The 21016-nt window shown below is 36.1% G+C and overlaps 1 protein-coding gene across 1 annotated transcript in view; it reads right to left on the reverse strand.

The window, feature by feature from the left end:
* Positions 1 to 21016, reverse strand: part of plppr3a (phospholipid phosphatase related 3a) — a 66618-nt gene that overhangs the window by 29400 nt on the left and 16202 nt on the right. Inside the window, exons 2-3 of the mRNA XM_030127471.1 lie at positions 8288 to 8391; positions 7682 to 7867 (exon numbers count right to left, since the gene is read on the reverse strand). Coding sequence (XP_029983331.1) covers positions 7682 to 7867; positions 8288 to 8368 — 267 coding nt within the window. The 5' untranslated portion in view covers positions 8369 to 8391. The remainder of the gene's footprint in view (positions 1 to 7681; positions 7868 to 8287; positions 8392 to 21016) is intronic.

A 21016-nucleotide genomic window follows, 5' to 3' on the forward strand; every position in this document is an offset into this window, starting at 1 on the left:
GGAACTAAAATTTGAACAATTTCTGCAATATTCCATCTGTTATTATGAACACAACTCCAGATCCCAGTGGATCCATAAATGCACGAAACATTTCAGAAAAGGCAGAATATTGTTCAAATTGCACATTTCAGGTTGTTCATCTCTGTTTTTATTTATGTATTTATTTGCATTTTATTGTGAAAGAATAGTTTTGTAAATGTAAATATTTTCACAGTGTAATGTTATTTTTTTCACTTAAAATTTTTTCCACATAATTTTTCACAAAGAAAACGTGTAGTTGTCATTATTTATGGGTTATTGTGTTGTTCTTTTGACTGTAGATCACATTGGTCTGTATGTGGAACCTGAACCAAAAGGATTTGTTCAACCTGGACTGTTCAGGTTCAGTTATGCACTTTCATCCTGCAGGGCCGCAATGGAACCTTTGGTGGGCCAGATTTGGCCCCCGGGCCACATGTTTGACACCTGTGCCCTAGTGTCTGTGCTCTGTACTAAACAGTCTGTGTGGTAAATCAAATCCAGCTGTTTTTCAAGGTGATGTGATTGGTTCAGCAGAACTGCTCAACTCAATAGTGCACCTCGAACACTTTGTTAACCTTAAAAACAGGGCGATTCTAGGATCAGAGGTTTAGGGGTGCTGAGTACCCAGAGTGCTGCCTGGCCAGGTAAGAGGAATTTCACTGTTTTGCACATTTTAATGCAATTTTGGACCATCATTCCCACATTTGTGAAAGAAAAGCATAACATTTTTTGCATATGAGAAACTCTGTGACTAAACCATCAAATCTGATCAAAGTTATTTAAATGCTGAGCCACAGTAAAAGAGGAATGGATTAGAATCATAAAAGAAATAAACCTGAACTCTAATTGCTAGTGGAAGACAATCCTCCATCACAGCACCTCTGAGGCAGATAATTTCAAGAAAAAAAAAAAAAATGTAGACCAGTGTATATGTTAAGCATCTCTCTGCTCTGCTCTCTCTCTTTGTGCTTTAACCAAAAGGTAAATAACCAAACAATGAGTTTTATATCTAATAGGAAATATAAACTGGTACATTTATCCAACTATCCAACTGACAATATCATTCTAATAGAATATTTGGTTGCTGTGGAAAATTAGGTTACACAAGTTGATCTTAGAATCATACCTGAATCTGGCTCTTTTTTTATTTTTAGAGAAAAAAAAAAACCAAAAAAAAACAAAACAATCGTACGTTCATGATGAGGCTGACTGTCTACACACACGCACACACACACACACACACACACACACAATAGGAGTTAATGATCATCCAGTCAGTTAGTCAGTCAGATAAAAACAGTCTCTCCTTGTCTTTAATCTGAACACATGCACACACACAACAGCAGCTTCTGTCAGTCCAGTTCAAACACAGCTCCCAGCCGGCATGTCCATGTGGGCCCCAGAAGGGTTATAATTGGGCTGCATATAAGGGTCCCATGTGGGTTTGTCCGCAGTTTCCATGGTGGCCCCGCATGTGTTTGCCCATATCAGAATCAAAGATCTGAATATCTCATATTATTTATTCTTCACACTATTCATCCTATGTTATTTATCTTTCATGTCATCTGCACTACTTCTCATGTTATTTGCACAACTTAAATTCTGTGTTTTACAAATAACTTAGTTTGCAATACTTTTTATTTTTTTTAATGTAAATAACTGTGCCTTTTACTGATATTTGTTGTTGTTTTACTGATATTTGTTGTCTGTCTGTAAATTCTTGCACTGAACCTGAGAACTCTACCTCAATTTCATTGTACTTGGAACAATAATGATAAAGAGATTCTGATTCTGATTCTGATTTTGATTCTGATTCTGATTCTGATTCTGATATGGGCAAACCCATGTGGGGCCACCATGGAAACTGCGGACAAACCCACATGGGACCCTTATATGCAGCCCAATTGTAACCCTTCTGGGGCCCACATGGACATGCTGGCTGGGGGTGGACTGAACCACATGAACAGAGGACAGAGGTGGACTGAACCACATGAACAGAGGACAGAGGTGGACTGAACCACATGAACAGAGGACAGAGGTGGACTGAACCACATGAACAGAGGACAGAGGTGGACTCAGCCACATGAACAGAGGACAGAGGTGGACTCAACCACATGAACAGAGGACAGAGGTGGACTCAACCACATGAACAGAGGACAGAGGTGGACTCAACCACATGAACAGAGGACAGAGGTGGACTCAACCACATGAACAGAGGACAGAGGTGGACTCAACCACATGAACAGAGGACAGAGGTGGACTGAACCACATGAACAGAGGACAGAGGTGGACTGAACCACATGAACAGAGGACAGAGGTGGACTCAACTACATGAACAGAGGACAGAGGTGGACTCAACCACATGAACAGAGGACAGAGGTGGACTCAACCACATGAACAGAGGACAGAGGTGGACTCAACCACATGGAACATTTCTTAAGTAGAAAAAACATCAGCTAACTCCCACCTAACTGCATAAACAGTGGTCTACAGTTCAATGCAGCAAAAATAGGGACTGGTGTAGATAATAATGTGTTGGTATTCAGTGGCAGAAGTAAACAAATGTCCTGGTTGAACCCAGGTACTTCCACCACTACTGTACACAACTGTAGAAGGCAGCGCCTGTGCACTGCTCTGTACAGGTGGAGCCCAGAGTCCAAGGGAAAGGGGGAAGGGATGGAGTGGACCAAACCATTTTCCAGACACGGTGGGTGGGGTGCTGTATTTTTGTTGTTAAAATATTACGTTTCAACCATGTACTGTATGTGGCTTTGACATTTTCCTGTCATGTTAAGAATGGACATAAAGTAAATAAGAAAAAAGAAACATTTCAGCATAGTTTAGGGGTGCTGGGAATCAATTTAGAGGTGCTTCAGCACCCCCAAAAATGGGCTAAAAACGCCCATGCTTAAAAACGACATCACTTGGAATGATTGTTCTCGTTTGGAACATTCCAGCTGCTCAGGTGTCTTATGTGAGCCGGTTGTTTAATGTTTGTATGAAAGCAGAGACTGTAAATAATGACTGAATGAAGGAACTGTGAGGTCACCCATTGTTTCTGCTCATTGCTTTGAGGCCAGCGGTTTGCAATTTGCCTACTGCCATGTTGACTTTTTGAGCCAGAAGTGACTATATCTAGACAAAAGGGGCGGAACTATGGGAGCACCAGGGGGCAGTGGTGAACTAAACAATATGAACTGTAAACTTCAAACCAATCATTTTACAGTCTTGTTAGTGGTACCTATTAACCACAACTACAGAGGAGCTGTCTTTCAAGAAAGAAAAAGTGTTTTATGAAATAAAAATTCCATCTTAACATGAAAGTAAGCTGTCACAAAGCTCTGTGAATCAAAGCCTGACATGGCAGACGTCAAACCCTCTGTCTAACCTGAGAACCTGAATAAAGGAGGAAAAAAATTATGATTTTAAAACCAGGTCACTTATCTGTCATTCCACATAAAACAAATCAAACCAGAATGACGCGTGGAAAAAACTGTGTTAGTATTTTTTGAGAACAGTTCACCATCTCCAGGAGTCAAACCCAGCGGCCGTCCGTGGTATTTCAACTAAAGCTGAGCTCCTTAGATATAATGGACGAAGCCTCTGTAGGAACTACAGTTTGAAGCTCCAGTTTGGCATTTTGGGTATCATCTTAATTTTTTAGGGAAAAAGTGAAGATATCTGGATAAGAGAGGAGAATTAGGGAGATTAAATAACATGGAGACTTTTGCTGAATAATGAAAACACAGACCACACTATGTCATTATAAGGTCACCAAGAAATACCATTTTAAAGCTTACACTTGTGTTTGATTTTGAAAGTTGTTAATGTCAACTTTACATAAAGAATTAAACACACTGATGAGCATTAGCTGGCCTAATCAGCAGACTAGCTGATAGACCACAGGTGTCAAACATGCGGCCCGGGGGCCAAATACGGCCCACCAAAGGGTCCAGTCCGGCCCCTGGGATGCATTTGTGAAATGCAACAAATAGATATTAAGATATTAACAATCATTTTAGTTCAGGTCCCACATTTAGACCAATTCAATCTGAAGTGGGTCATAATAACCTATAAATACTCACAACTCCAAATTTTTCTCTTGTGTAAATGTAAATATTTTCATGTATTTACACTAAAACAAAGAATAATATTGCAAAAATAGCTGCATAACCTGAACAAATATGAACAACCTGAAATGTCTTAAAAGAAGTAAGTGCCATTTTAATAATATTCCACCTGTTACTAAATGTTTTGTGTGTTTGTAGATCCACTGTGATCTGTAAGTTATAATGAACATGGGTAAATGATAAACTAAGACAGAATGTTGTTAAAATTACACTTTTTTTTTTCAATTTGTTCATGTTATTCACAGTTTGAAAGGACAGTTTGCAAATGCAAACATTTTCATAATGTAATTTTACTTTTTTCACTCTAAAACATAGAGAAAAGTTTGGAGTTGACATTATTTATATATAATTATGTTATTATTTTACTGGTTCGGCCCACTGCAGATCAAATTTAACTGAATGTGGAACTGAACTAAAATGAGTTTGACACCCCTGTGATAGACAAAAGAGTCCAGTACTAATTCATGCTAATGTATATAATCTAGGTTACATCCACATAAATCAACTTCATGGCAGAATCCACTGATGGTGTAGCCCAGACCTGGGCATTGTACGGCCCGAGGGCCACATGCGGCCTGATAGCTGACCCTGACTGGCCCGCATGAGGTCACTGGCAAATTAAAAGTCAATGCAAATATATATCACTGTAATAGATGCAACTAATACAACGGCAATGCTTTTATTTTGAAGAATCTGCTAAATTAGTATATTTTTGTGTGTACTTTCTGTACTTAGCACAAGGCTTATGCACTGATTGGTTTGTCAGTCAGCTAATGGCAAAAAAAGAAAGGTTGATTTTGAATGCAGAGGTTTTAACAAGACATGGACTGTAAGTATTTCTTCGCTGAAGTCAGAGGTAAAGAAAAAAAAAAAGAACTGAGATATGCAAACAAAGGTGGATGGATTTATTGTTTTTCATGTAAAGTTAATGTAGAGCTGGTTTTGCACATTTTCGAAAAGGTTTTTGTGAATATTCATTACATAGTTGTATCCTGTGCTCAACATTTTCAATGTATTGTTTCATTTACTGCTTTTATAGAGATGTATATAGAACAGAGCTACAAGTGTTTTGATCCGGTCCTTAACAACTGTCAAACTTTCTCATGTGGCCCCATGAGAAAATTAATTGCCCACCCCTGGTGTAGCCTGTCAGGAAAGAAACATTATATTCAATAAACAAAACCTCGAAAGGTCTGAAGCTGAAGCGCATGTCATCAAACCCACATAGCATAAATGGAGGGCATGACCCAAGGTTCTAATAGTTTTGGATTTTTCATTCTAGTTTAGTTTTATTTAGTTTTGACTTTTTTTCTCTAATTCAGTTTAATTTGTTTTTTGGGCAGGTTTGCTAGTTTTTATTAGTTTTTGTTTTTTTCTAAATGCTTAGTTTTAGTTTAGTTTTAGTTCAGTGGTCTCTTTTCTCTTCTTCTCTGTCGTCGCATTCAAATAAATCCCAGACAGGACTCTGCTGCTTTCTCCCAACTTTAGTCTCCATGTTTCCAGGTAGAGTGGGGACCAGAAGACGACTGGAAACCACAAGTGACGGACCGTCAAGTGTCGTATGGTGACAGCACAGAAAACTGATAGAGCCAAAGGAATCGATTTCGTATCAATCTGACACTGACAAAGACGAAAACAAAGGGAATTTTATCCATAATTTTTATCTGTTTTAGGTAGTTTTGTAAACACACAATACAGTTTCAGTTAGTTAAGGTTTTTTCTTTTAATTATAGTTTTTATTTATTTCAGCTAACAAAAATGTTTTTACAATTCTAGTTTTTGTCATTTTGTTAGTTTTCGTTAACGATAATAACCTTGGCATGAACGCAAAATTTTAACTCTTCATAGAATTTAAAGATGAGAATTAGAAAAACGTTCACAAACAGGGGAATTAGCTACAGAGATCAAAAGTGTTTTGTACCAGGGTATTAACCCTTTCATGGATGAATTATGAGAACCTTTATCAATATTTTTTTTCCTAAGTGTTTTTATTCCTCTTTAGGCATGAAAAAAACAATGTGATTGAATTTGTTTTTTTTTCATGGAGTTACAAAAATGTCCACTCAGCTGGACACCATGTGTTTAATGTTTGAAGCAAAGAAATATGCATTTACTGACATACTGTCAGAAAACTATGAAATAAAAACATTTTTAATGCTGCTAAGGTGATGTTTTCTCACATCTTAACATACTCTATTACTAGTTATTACTCACTTAAAAAATATGCCAAAATAAACAATAATAATAAACAATTAGCAATTGAAACACTAAATATGTTGCTGTAGATCAGGTTTATGAAGAACAGCAAAGTTACAGCACTGGTATGAACTGCAGTGTATGAGATGATGCATAAGTGTCCACTGTGTTGGCTGATATGTGAACAAAACAACAAAATCCATGAATATACAAGAGAACAGCTGGAGAATAGCTGTCCACTGTAGTGACCACTATGTATGAAAGGGTTAATACAGTGGTTCCCAACCTTTTTTGGCTCGTGACCCCATTTTAACACACACATTTCACACATTTTTGGTGACCCCACACATTCAAAACAGAGACATTTTTTTGGCTAAAATTAATTTGTTTTTGATCATGTAATAGTTTGCTATACTATGTTGCAAATAAACATTAATTTTAGACAACATTTAGACTATATGATATAAATTTAAATTAGTAAGTTTTAATTTTTAATTTTTTTTTAAATAAATTATTAGAAATTTCAGGTGACCCCAGACATTCAAAATGGAGACATTTTTTTGGCTAAAATTAATTTGTTTTTGATCATGTAATAGTTTGCTATAATGTGTTGCAAATAAATGTTAATTTTAGGCAACATTTAGGCTATATAATGTAAATTTTTATTAGCAAGTTTTATTTATTTTTTTTTAAAAATAAATTATTAGAAATTTCTGGAGACCCCAGATATTCAAAACAGAGACATTTTTTTGGCTAAAATTTTATTTTTTTTATTCATGTAATAGTTTGTTATACTATATTGCAAATAAACATTAATTTTAGACAACATTTAGGCTATATAATATAAATTTTAATTAGTAAGTTTTAATTTTTTTTTTAAATAAATTATTAGAAATTTCTGGAGACCCCAGAAATTCAAAACTGAGACATTTTTTTTGGCTAAAATTAATTTGTTTTTGATTGTGTAATAGTTTGCTATAATGTGTTGCAAAGAAACGTTAATTTTAGGCAACATTTAGGCTATATAATGTAAATTTTTATTAGCAAGTTTTAATTTTTTATCAATTACTAGAAATTTCAGGTAACCCCATTTGAATTCCAGGCGACCCCACGTGGGGTCCCGACCCCAAGGTTGAAAACCACTGGGTTAATGTGTATTTCTGCTGTAAAGTTAGTCTTTGTTTGTCTGTCTGTCTGTCTGTCTGTCCTTCTTTCTTTCTTTCTTTCTTTCTTTCTTCCTTTCTTTCTTTTTCCTATGTTCAAACAGCCTTGACTCCCAGTAACACATGGAAAAGCAGAACTGCCCCTTCACTTCCATCCAATTATCAACTTACAGAAGCAGCAGGACCGGCGAAGGCCAAACTCAGGAGCATCAGCAGAGGTATGAGCTCATCACCCGTTTCCACATAGGGCATAGAGAGGTCGCGGTCATGGCAACGGAAGGCCACCATCGCTGGCGACAACACATCAGTCAGCTCCAGGAAATACAGGGACACCAAGGAGGACAGGACTATAGGAAGCTAGATGGAAATACACACACACAAGGACACAGCCGACACACACAAGGACAAAACAAAGAATGAGCAGAATTTCAGATTTGCTTTTCGGAGAGAGCCGGTCCATCTCATGTTTATCTGTACTGACACCACTGCGGCGAATACACACCCTCAATTACACACACAAGGGCAAAGGAGAAAGTGATGACACCATTATAATTTACTCCTGAAAACACCAGCTTCAGCTCTCAGAAGATCAGACACAAGCAGATGTAATCTACATAAATGGCTTTATTTATGTGACTCAGTGGCTATACAGCAGAACAGGTTATTTACCTTCAGATGGATTCAGTGACATGAGTCACACACAGTAATGGGTTGACATCAAAAGGTGAGTCATCAATCCACATCATCTACTGCTCACATCAGCACACACAGACGTACCTCTACAAAATAAAAGCACGGCAGAAGCGTCATGCTGTCTTTGGGCGGCTTCTTCTTGGCCTTGCTTTTGGGGGACATCATCTTGGGGTGGGACCAGTCACAGCCTGTGGGGGGGGGCAGATTGCAGGAAAGATGTCAGTGAAGAAGTGTCACAGCACTTTCATTGATATCTTGCATCAAGGGATGGGAATCATTAAGAATTTAACGATTCCAGTTCCATTATCGATATTGCTTATCGATCCGATTCCTTATCGATTCTCTTATTGATTCTCATTGGGTGAGGGAATGAAAGAGTACAAACGGGTGTGTTTGCATGATCTGTCTTTTATATTTCCATCTGCACAGAAAATATAACATATACAGTATGTATAAATAATAATAACAGATGATGACAGGCCCGGTTCGGGGCGGGGGGGCGGAGGCGTACAAGTGAAAGTGAAACTACAGACTCTTTACTAATTCCTCTATTGCTGCATTTCTACTTCGTGGAACCGGTTCAACTCGGCTCGGCTTGTCTCCCATTGTTGTGCATCTCATTTCCTTTCCCTTCTTACTTTCAGAAACTTGTATTTGAGGAGTTATGGCGTTTGTTGCCCACACCAGAACCGGCCCAGTGTTCACTCTGCTGCTACATTCACAAGCGCTGCTAAGTAGAGAATCAAATACGTAACATTCCTGTAAATGATTCACATGCTGTGGACAAATGTTTGAGGATATTGGAGGGATTCCACCCTTTAGAAGACATGGAAGCTTTGACAGTGTTCAACTGGACCTGGTGTGGTCTGTTTAGACCGTTTCTGCCTCAACGCCATGTTGGCTACGTTCTGACCAAAACAATGCAGCGTACGTGTGATGTCACTGCACATGTGCAATGAGGTGGAATCGATAAGCAGAATCGTTAAGCAGGCAGGCAAACGATTCCAAGGAATCGAGCTACTGGGAACCGGTTCTCAAAAAGAACCAGATCTCGATTCCCATCCCTACGCATCAATATTTCTGAAAGGACCAAAATATGTTCAATATCTGATCAATGACTTTCAAGAACTTTTCAAAGACTGATTTAGGCTGAGAGAGTCCAACCCAGACACCACAGACACACTAAAATCTATTATGGGATATTTTGTGAGTGGAATTTGTTTGCTGACCTGCAGAATGAATTGCAGCCACAGTCATATTCACAATATGAGCTTATGTTATATTTATTGACTTTTTTTTTGCAGGGACAATATATAACAGTTAAAATGTGCTTAGAGGTCTTATTTGTGTCTTTGTGCATAAGAAATCAGTCTCAGTGAATCCCCAAAGGAACTTTGTGTTGGTAAATGACAGTTCTGCAAATGGACAGGATTTCAGTTCTGTTCAACATGTTGATGCTCATATGAACTATGTTTTCAGCTCAAAAATGTCCCATTTCAGCACAATTAATGCTATATTTTCATGTCACAAATGGCCAAGTTCTATTTGAACTGAATTGAGCTGAAAAACAAATATTTTATTCTTTTAGATTCCCCAGTTTTTCTTCCCAGATTCTCTCCTACATATCACATGTTTTATTTGTACAGGTTCAGTCTGGAGTATGGTGCTGATCCATCCTGCTTCTGTTCCACCAATACATACATGAAGAATGGCACACAGCACTGTTTACATCAACAGTTTTACAATAAGAAGCATTTTTATACAGAAATAACAGTTCTGTATTGCTACTTCCTCTTTAGTCTGATGCTAAACTATCCAATAAATAATAGTGCTCCTAGTTTTTGCACAGGGATCATTAGTGTAAACGCTGACATGGCTGCAGAGCATCAGTATGATGGGATCCACAACAACCATGTCACATCCGTCCACTGACACATTTAGTGTTTTTGTGTCAGCTGGGATTGTTTTAGATCCACAATACCGACATTTATGAAGAAGAGGAGAATTATCAATAGGAAGTCTATAAGTTTATTCCTAATAAAGTACTGGTACTGACCAGAGCATCATGGGTAATGTCACGTCCGTCCACCAGCAAAAGTTTTCACATCCACGTGCTATTCCAAATCCAATATTTATGAAAATAGAGCTTCCACTGTCAAAGAATATCAGTAGTCTGTGCACAAATGGATTATTTCAACACACTTCTATGCATTTATGACAACTGTTTTTTTTGGACAAAAATGGACACTCATTTGACCCCCTAAGGAAATTTTAGCCCATAAGCATTTCTATATTTAAAATGTGTGCAACCAATGAACTGAATGCAGGACTGGTAGCTGCAGCAAATTTTCAGACCTAGCTTTAAAGAAATAACATTAAAAGAAACATTGGGCCTGAAAGTGTGACAAAATACATATACTTTGACACTTATCAGGAAATTAAAAACTACAAAATTGTAAATTGAATGGATTTTAGGGATCAATAAAGTTAACTTGTATTTTTTTTTGCACTAGTTGAAGTATTTACAAATTCACAACTTAGAAAAGTAACATGTGGGGTCCCACAAGGTTCAGTTCTGGGACCCAAGTTATTTATACTTTATTTAAATGATATTTTTATGGCATCTAGTGAGTTAAAATTTACAATATTTGCAGATGATACTAATTTGCTTTATTCGGGAGCAAATATGAAACAAATATTAGAAACGGTGGAAAAGGAATTGGTCAAGTTAAAAAAATGGTTTGACGTAAATAAGTTGTCACTTAATGAAGATAAAACAAAATTTATGGTTTTTGGTGGTGCTAGGGGAAATTATGATATAAAACTGAAAATTAATGAAATTGAAAGGGTGTATGAAACAACATTTTTGGGAGTGATTATTGACCATAAACTCTGTTGGAAACCACAAATAGAATATATCAAACACAAAATGTCCAAAGCTGTTGCGATTCTTTATAAAACTTGGGACTTGTTAAGCAAAAAATGTTTGCATATGTTGTACTGTTCACTTGTAATGCCATATATGTCAGACTGTGTGGAAATATGGGGCAATGTGTATAAAACTAATTTAGACCCGATAATTAAACTCCAGAAAAAAAGCTTTTAGAGTCATAAACAAAGCTGGTTATCTCCAATCAAGTAATCCACTTTTTGTAGAATCTGGTTTACTAAAATTTTTCGATATTGTATATTTAAAAACAATGGAATTTATGTTTCGCGTTATAAGTAAAAACCTTCCTTTTTGTATTCAGAAAATTTTTAAGTTAAGAGAAGGACATTATAATTTAAGAGGGATGTTTGTGTTTGAAAAATGTAAAGTAAGAACAAACGTTAAATATCATAGTGTTTCAGTTATTGGTGTCAAGCTATGGAACAAATTGAAGGATGAAGTGAAATTGTGTAGCTCACTGTCGAGTTTCAAAAAGAATATAATTTGTCAAATTATGAAGGGCTATGAAAGTAATATGATTACAAAATGATTTATAACGCTGAATATAGTATAATTTGTGTTTACGTATTTATCTGCTGCTACTTCAGGTGTGGACTAAGGATGTGAATAGGAGAAGCAGAAATAAGCCTCCAGCTTCAGCTTCTTCCTTTTTCAGTTACAAAATGTGTTAATTTTATGTTTGTTTGTTTTTTTTTAATATGTATGTGTTTTGTTTTGTTGTTTTTTTAATATGTATGTGTTTTGTATTTTGTATTTAACTGAAATAAACATTCATTCATTCATTCATATTTCTGTTTATGACTGAGCTGCAAAGAAATAATTGTCTGAAATCTGTGCTTTTTGTTTTTTTATTTGCCAGAAATTTCATCCAAATCACAATCAAGTCCACAATAGTCCCACCACATCATGCAGCCCTGTTTGCTCGGTAATGAGGTCAATATTAGTGTTTGCATGTCATTACACAATAATTGGATATATAACTCTGAAGACATATATTTAACACAAGACTTTCCCTCGTTTTCTGGTGACTTAGGTGTTGTGGTTACAGTCTGCGTAGTGGGCTTTAGGGTGGTTTGATGTTATTTAACTAAAAGGATTAGCATTTTCATTACGATTAGAATACTGATCAAAAAGCGTGCATACATTTTAACTTTACACTGAGAAATTAGCAAGAAAGATGTAGAAAAATATGCTCATTAGTGAAATAAGTCAGGTCATCCATCAGAGTTTTCTATGGCACAAAAAACATCACTATAAAACGCCATTGGTGAAGTGTACGCCTTTTAGACTGACCATAAATGATCAAGTCTGGTAGAGAACTCTCAGATTAGTGTTTCTCCTCTAGACTGCAGTAGGGGTTGTGAAAATGTAGATTTCCCAGCCTACAATTACCAAACATGGGTGCTTACATGTAGGACACAGGTGTCAAACATGTGGCCCGGGGGCCAAATCCGGCCCACCAAAGGGTCCAGTCCGGCCCTGTAAGATGAGTTTGCAAAGTGCAAGTTAGGGCGTCAAACTCAAAAATAATATCATAATAACATATAAATATGACGACACCAATTTTTTCTCTTTGATTTAGTCCACAGGTGTCAAACATGCAGCCCAGGGGGCAAATCCAGCCTGCCAAAGGGTCCAATCTGGCCCCTGGGATGAATTTGTGAAATATAAAAATTACACTGAAGATATTAACAATCAAGGATGTTCAAATAATTTTAGGTCTGTTTAATCTAAAAATGATCAGACCAGTAAAACACTGTCATAATAACCTATAAATAATCAAAACTGTAATTTTTCCTCTTTGTTTTAGTGTAAAAAAAGTAAAAAATACCCAAATGTTTACATTTGCAGACTAGCCTTTTATAAAAAAAAACAAACAAAACAAACAATGTGAATAACCTGAAATTTCTTCAGAGAAGTATGGAGAATTTTAATAATATTCTGCCTGTTTAATGTTTTCTGTATTTTTAGATCCACTGTGATCTTTAAGTTGTATAAATGATACATTAAGGTGTAAAATTGTTAATATTGCACTTATTTTACTTAAGAATGTTCAGGTTGTTCATGTTTGTTCGTGTTAAGTTTGAGTACAATTCCTAGATGTAAACATTTTCATTATGGAATTTTACTTTTTTCACTCAGAAGTTCTTATCCTACTGTTTACATTATTATACTGGTCCGGCCCACTTTAGATCATATTAGGCTGAATGAGGAACTGATCTAAAATGAGTTTGACAGCCCTGATTTAGTGCAAGAAACATTCAATTATTAAAATGTTTACATTAAAAAACTATCCTTTAACAATAAAATATGAACAACCTGAAATGTCTGGAGTAAATTCAGTGCAATTTTAACAATATTCTGCCTGTTACTGAATGTTTTGTGCCGTTGTAGATCTGACCTGTAATACACATGTAGAAATTATAAGTCGAGGCATAATATTGATAAAATTGTAATCACATTTCTTAACAAATTTCTTTTTTTTTTCAGGTTATTCACATCCTTTTTGTTTGGATAGTTTGTAAATGTAAATACTGGCATAACTGAATGTTATTTTTTGCACTAAAACAATTTGGATTTGTCATTATTTATTGGTTATCATGCTATTATTGTACTGGTCCGACCCACTTCAGATTAAATTGAGCTGAATGTGGAAACTGGAGGAAAATGAGTTTGACAGCCCTGATGTAGGAGGACTGAACTTTGATAACTTTCCTAAACTATGGAACCGTCTGCCTCTCCATATCAGACACACCTCCTCTGTCTGTTTTTAAATCCCTTCTTCAAACCATCTTTTCTCCTTGGCTTTTGAAACCGTGTGAGATGTTTGAAGGTATTATCTTTATTCTATTGTTTTTCTTTGGTAGTGGTTTATTGTTCTTATTTATTTATTTTGTTGTTTTTAATTGTATGGCTTTTTAATCTATTCTTGTATTTTATTCTTTTTATTTGGTTTTATTTATTCTTCTGTATAGCACTGTTTTCTTTTTTGTACAGTTTCTATGTCGTTAAATCTATTTTGTATTTTATTCTGCTATTTTGGTTTTAATTATTCTTCTGTACAGCACTTTAGTCCACTGCAGTTGTTTTAAAGTGCTTTACAAATAAAGTTGGATTGGATTGGATTGGAACTTTATGGCACTGGCTGAAATCACCTGCTATCATTTGATACCAACTTAGGAGTAAATTTCGTTATCTTTCAGCATGTACTTATACATGTTATTTGGAAAATGGATGGATCTGAAGTTAACACAGAAATCAGAGCTGTGGTTAATAGGTACCTTTTAATATTGTGAGACTGCTTTGCATGTAAAAGTGCAAATGAGAGGGGGACTTTAATATTTAATGTAACATATTAAATATAATGTAATGTATTAAAATGAGAAATTGCTATTGAATTTTTTAATAATACTCAGACAGAGAAAGAATATTATCTTTATGCAATAAAGATATATAGAGAAAACACAAACTACAAGTATTTCAACTTCTGAAATTATGATTCTAGAGGTGTCGTCCCAGTGGGCTCTAACTGGGAAAGAAACACATACAACTGCCAAAGGGAAGACACGTAGAACCGTCTGATCCCATTTGGATTGTATCTCCATTATCACATTTGAAGTCAATTATTATTCACATGAATAATTTTATGATTTTATGAGACAAGAAATTCACAGTTTGTGGTAAATATCAGGTTTAGTGTGAAGTGACTCAGTAGAGTGCATTTCTCTTTGCATGTTCTACACATCACTGACACCAAAACCACCGCTGACTTTGGACATTTGACCTCATTCTTAAAGAGTGAGATGAAAAAGTAATAAAACCTAAAGGCTGTGTATTGGCAAGAATCTGGTGATACGATACAAATCACAATACTAGGATCACAACACGATATGTCACGATACTGTTAAAAAGGCAATATTTTGTTTGTTTCTTTTTTTAAATGATTATTTCCTTGAAGAACTGAATTACAGCAGAAATCTGCACAAATACTAAACACATTTTTATTTGATCCCAACAGGATCTAACGTTATGTCACATAATGTTCCTGTGTTCAAACTGAAATTCTGTTTTACAGACATTCCAGTTTCAGATCCTGTTCAAATGTTCAGATTCTGTTAGTTCAGAACTAATGTCAGAACAGTATAATCAGTCAAACTTTTTGTTTTTTAAAAACTTTCTAAAATACATGCGAGGGGCGGGGTTTGTTGTGCCTGGCACCACTTGTTTTCTTTAGTGTTTCATCATTTTTTTGTTCCAACTTTTATGCTTTTTTTGTCCTGTTATGTAACTTTCATCTGTTATTTATGTCTTGCAACAGTCAGTTTTTTTTCCTCCTTCAAAATGTGTTTTTTTAACCACTTTAATGCTGTGTTTGTGTTGTCCTTTTGTGCCTTCTTTGGGTTTTAGTTTGTGTGTTTTGTGTTTTTTTTTTTTTTTCATTTTTGTCCTGTTGTGCAACTTCTACCTGTTGTTTGTCTTCTCATGGCTATTGTATATAATTTTCATTTTGTGTTATTTATGTCTGTTTTATTTTGCCTTTTTTCATCTTAAGTTCTGTTTTTTTCTGCCATTTTTACCTTGTGTTCTGTACGTTCAGCTCAGAGCCTTTGTGCAGTTTGTGCTTTTTTGTTTACATCATTTACATCTTTTATCTTTACATCTTTTCTGTCTAGATTTTTTTGTTGTTTTCATGTCGAATGTTTTCATGGTTTCTTACCACTTTTATTCTTCTTTGTCCTGTTATTTTATGTCATTATATCAGCTCTTCTCCATTTTTGATTCAATATTGTTCTTCAGTTTCGACAGTATTGAAGCCAACGCTGTCACTCATCTCCCTCTTTCTGACACTCAGTGGGCGGAACCGCCGTGACATCCGCTAGCACTGACGTCACATGCAGACCCTCTATAGAAAAACATCATTGTACACAGATAAAACTAATCCACAGAAATCCACACTGGAGAGCCTCTGTCAACAGGACCCTGAAGGCAGTCAGGAGGATTACGAGCCAAAGGGCCCAAATGGAAAACCAAACACATTTAAATATTCACTGCTCTGCCTACAGCTTCATATCCTCCACTATCTCTGTGTGTCCTATCTCTACGTCCTCTACCCAGTTCTCTGCTCGTCTCTCCTTCAGTCCTACCCTTGCTGCATCTCCCGTTTCTCTTTGACCCATTTTACTTATCGGCCTCCCTCCATCACCTCCAATCCGCCCACCACACTTCAATTTATCCACACCTCCACTTCACATCTCTTTATCTGTCTGTGTCGCCTCTACTTCCCTACTACTCTATTTTAAATAACCAATATCCACAGTCCATCTGATATCTCTGTTTACTGTTGTTGGGTCAATATTTGCTTTTTAATAAAAAAAAAAAAAAAAAAGTGGAAGTGGAAGTGGAAGTGGAGTTCACATTTGCTCAGCTGCCTTAAGGCGTCGATGTGGCCAAAAATGTGACTGTAATAAAAAAGCTTCATATCAGCTGATATCGATGTCAAAATGAGAAATGTTGAACCACAGTTTCTGTCCAGTTTCAAGGATGATTTTTAAGCCTGAGTGAAAATAGTAGAAGAAACCAGACAAGACGTAACATGACCTGTAATGTACACTGTAAAAAATGACTGTAGAATTAACACCAAAAAGTTGTAAAATTGCTGTTGTAAAAAAATTTTTTTTTTATACAAAAGTTATAAAAAAGTAAACATTTACCAATGTAACATTTTAAATTTGTAAATTAATGGGTTGGTAGAGTTGGTAGAGCGGCCCGTCCAATAACCAAAGGATTGGTGGTTCCAATCCTGGCTCTGACTGTCCATATGTCCAAGTGTCCATGGAAGACACTGAACCCTAAACTGGTCCCAGTTGGACCTGGTGGATTTGGAAAGAGCTGTGGACACCATGAAGGTGGAGAAAATGAGCTAAAGAAGTGCAGAACATTTACCATTTAAATCCACTGTTAAATCTAAATGTTTAAAATGTTAAATCTACATGTTTAAACTGTTAAATCTACATGTTTAAAATGTTAAATCTACATGTTTAAACTGTTAAATCTACATGTTACTCCATAAATATGTTTACAGTTGGATGTGTTTTTTACAGTATTGTTGTGGAAACCACAGCTGCCAGTTTTTGTCTGTAAAAACAACAGGATTTTTTTTACAGTGTATATTTATCCATGAAAGACTGAAATATACTCTAACATCACATGAAACATAAAGTAAACGTTAAATGTAACTTGTTCAAATCTACAGCAAAATGTGTCAGCATCCATGTCATTTAGAATCTGCTCAGAAGCGTTTGGTGAGACCGGCTCCTTAAGTTTCAGGTCATTTTGTAAATTAATCCAAGGAAAGGAAGTAGCATATTTAATCCTTTTTTTCTCAGTTCAGTCAGGATCTTTCAGAACAAAGAAAAAGAATACATCCTGTGACTAATGATTGTGACTACCTGTGGTTTTTCACACTCATACTTTTAAAGCTGAAGGCAGGTCATGATTAACCTCAGTGCTCCATGATAATAAGAAAAAAAAAAAAAAAAGGATGCATGTAAGTACAGAACTGTGCAAAAGTCCTGTGACAGCATTAAGTTTGTTGCTTTAGAAAAGACATAATGAACATACAAATGCATTTCTCAACCTCTACAAACCTCTAGAAACCACAGTGGTCACATTTAGTGTGACCTCCCTTTGCATTAACATGTCTTTAACCCTTTTGTTCCGACAATATGAGACTTATTGCATTCATTTTTGGATGTTTTATACCAGGTTTCATTCAACATGTCAAATGTTTTTAACTGTTTGTGCTGCTTCTTGTCAGAGGTCAGAGGTCACAGTAAATAGTGACTTTAATAATTACAACCACTAGCGTCATTGTACGATAGCATGAGAGGCTAAAATCACCCAGCATACCTCACAACATATGAATACCAGTGGCGGCTGCTGGTCTTTCAGACAGGGGAAGCTCATTGTCGCCTTACATTTAAAAAATTGTCAAGTTATTCAAACATAAATTCGTCCCTCCGTTCCTTTTTTCAGAAAATGCTCAGTGACCTTATGGTACACAGTCAGCGTCTTTTCCAGGGACTGGATAGTTAGTTCACTGCGACCTAGCCAACAGTCTGACTGATTGAACTGTCAACGAAACCATATGAAACTGAAACAAGAAATGATTAAATTATGGAACTGAAACAAGAAAACATTGAAATTATGTTAAATTGAAACAAGTTAGTCCAATGGTTGTGTTTTCTTTCCAGGTCAGTAAATGAACAATTCATTTGGTTTCTCTGATTTCACAGCAGAATGTGTGACGGTATTAAACTGAACTGTGTCAGTGAAGGAGCAGATCTGAAAACAGCTGTCAATCAAACGGAATTCAGCCTTTGGACTGATCCTCCAATCGGCATGCGGAAGCTCAGGGTCCGGCCCGGCCGAGCTCCGCCCACAGCTCCATTCACCCCCAGAGACGCCAAGCGTCCGGGGGCGGGACAACATGGTGGCATTTATCCAATTAGCGTCCAGTTTAGAGTCAGTTTAAACCAGTTCCACTCAGTCCCATTGAAGTGCATGGACGCTGAGCGTCTACGGACAAATGCACTGAGCAGAGATGGATGAGAAAACAGAGACATGGGAATGGAGGAGAAGTGAACAACCTCCAGTCCACTGATTTGTGATAAAGCTGATTCTGAACCAACTGGTCTGAGAGATGAACGTGTTCTAACACATTTGGAGTCAATGAAATGAAAACAACCGAACAGATTTAACCATTTAATTGGAGTCATTTTAGGGGCAGATGAGCTTCCACTGCAGTCTGAGAGAAAACACCTCTGGTTCATTTTCTGTATTTTAGTGTATGCATACTGACTTACACAACCTTGGATCAAAATAAAGAAAGCCAGAACAATACGAGATCTTTTCTGACAGAGTAAAAGATGCTTATTTTCGGTTTTAAACTTTTCTTTGCCATTATGATGATTGTAACAATCCACTGAGTAAAAAAAAACAAAACAAACAAAACCAAAGACTTTTGCACAGGACTGTATATCACACATCGCTGTGATCCAACACAAACATAAATGATTACATTTACACGTACATCACTATGTTGTTGGTTTTTTTTTCTGAAAAGGACAATATACAAATCAGCTCTTTACATGAGTAATGAAAATAAATCTTCCTGTTTACATGCAACCTTGTTTACTCCATCAAAAATCGCGCTTTTTCAAAGTTGTCCACTGGTGGCAGATGTGTCACTGTGTGAATTCAGTCACCTTTTAATCCTTCAAACAACCTTCTGAAAAAAATCTGTTTTGTATATTTGCTCACATCAATAAACCTGTGATATCCTGTCATAGTGTTTGGCAGTAGCTGGGCTTCTCCTCCTGACTAGAAATGTGGACTTATTGGATTTCTGTTTGTACTTTGTCTGACCATAAACAAGGACCACAGTCTGCAGTAAAACACACAAAATAGGTTCATTTTCTGAATGTGCTGAGTACATGTCCTAAGATTCCTCATAAAAATGGAATAATACAAGGGCATCGCACATGTGTGAAGTGGAAAAATGCTCTGTTTGGAGTCTGCTGTTTCTATGACACCTATGAAATACAAAATATTGTTCTATTCAGAATAAGAGTGGATATTAGTGTACATGTAAACAGTCAATGATGCAGCAACAATTCTCTTTTAAGCGTTAGAACAAAGACAAGACATGATAAGACATGAGATGAAAACAATATATTACATGGAACAACGTGAAAAGCATAGTATGACAAAAGCAATATACTGATGGCCAGAATACAAAACCTCCTATCTGAAAAAAATCAGTTTTTTCAGGAAACAAAAAAACCTTTAGATTTATTATAGTATGGTCTTTGTTAAAGATTTCCAGGCATATTCTACTGTTCTCAGACTCTCTTTCTATATTATGTGTGAACAATACATACTACGTATTTATGCCTCAGAAAGTGCAGGCCATTTAATGTGAAAACTCAAAATCTAAAAATCTGCAGATAGGAGGTTTTGTTTTTTGGCCATCGATATAAGATGTAATGAGCTGAAAATGATGTAAAAGACATGAAGAGATGAAATACTACAAAACAGACGCATCCACATAAAAATTTCAATCAAGTGTCAACAAGATGACAATGATGTATGACGTCTAACAAGATGGAAACAACATAAAATATATAATGAGATTAAAACAACATAAAAAAACACAAGACGTGTCAATACAAACACAACATGATGAGAAGAGATGCATGTAGAAGACACAACAAGATGAAACCACATTCTGCAAAAATCCAAATCTTACCAAGTGTATTATTCCTCATTTCTTGTCAAAATATCTCATCACCCTTAAAATAAGACATAATCACCTAAAAACTAACTTTTCAGTGAGATATAAGAACTGATTTTTAGAGAATAGTCTCTACATTTTCACTTGTTCCATTGGCAGATTTTTTTCTTTTTTTGCTTGAATTAAGCAAATGAGAAAAATACACTTGGTAAGATTTAGATTTTTGCAGTGCAACAATGAAATGAGAACACAATATTAGACATAAGGTGAAAACGTTCTGAAAGATGCAAAATGACATAAAACACACAAGATGAAAATGACATAAAAGGTGCAACAAGATGAAAACAAAGGAGTGACATATTGTGACAAACTGTTAGTGTCATATTCTAAGGTTTTTTTTTGTTCATTTCAGTGGCAGCTGCTGGTCTTTCAGACAGGGGAAGCTCATTGTCGGCTTACATTAATAAAAATTGTCAAGTTATTTAAACATAAATTCGTCCCTCCGTTCCTTTTTTCAGAAAATGCTCAGTGACCTTATCGTACACAGTCGGCGTCTTTTCCAGGGACT

This window comes from Sphaeramia orbicularis, chromosome 22 (assembly GCF_902148855.1).
Source record: "Sphaeramia orbicularis chromosome 22, fSphaOr1.1, whole genome shotgun sequence".
In the NCBI taxonomy this organism is placed as follows: Eukaryota; Metazoa; Chordata; class Actinopteri; order Kurtiformes; family Apogonidae; genus Sphaeramia; species Sphaeramia orbicularis.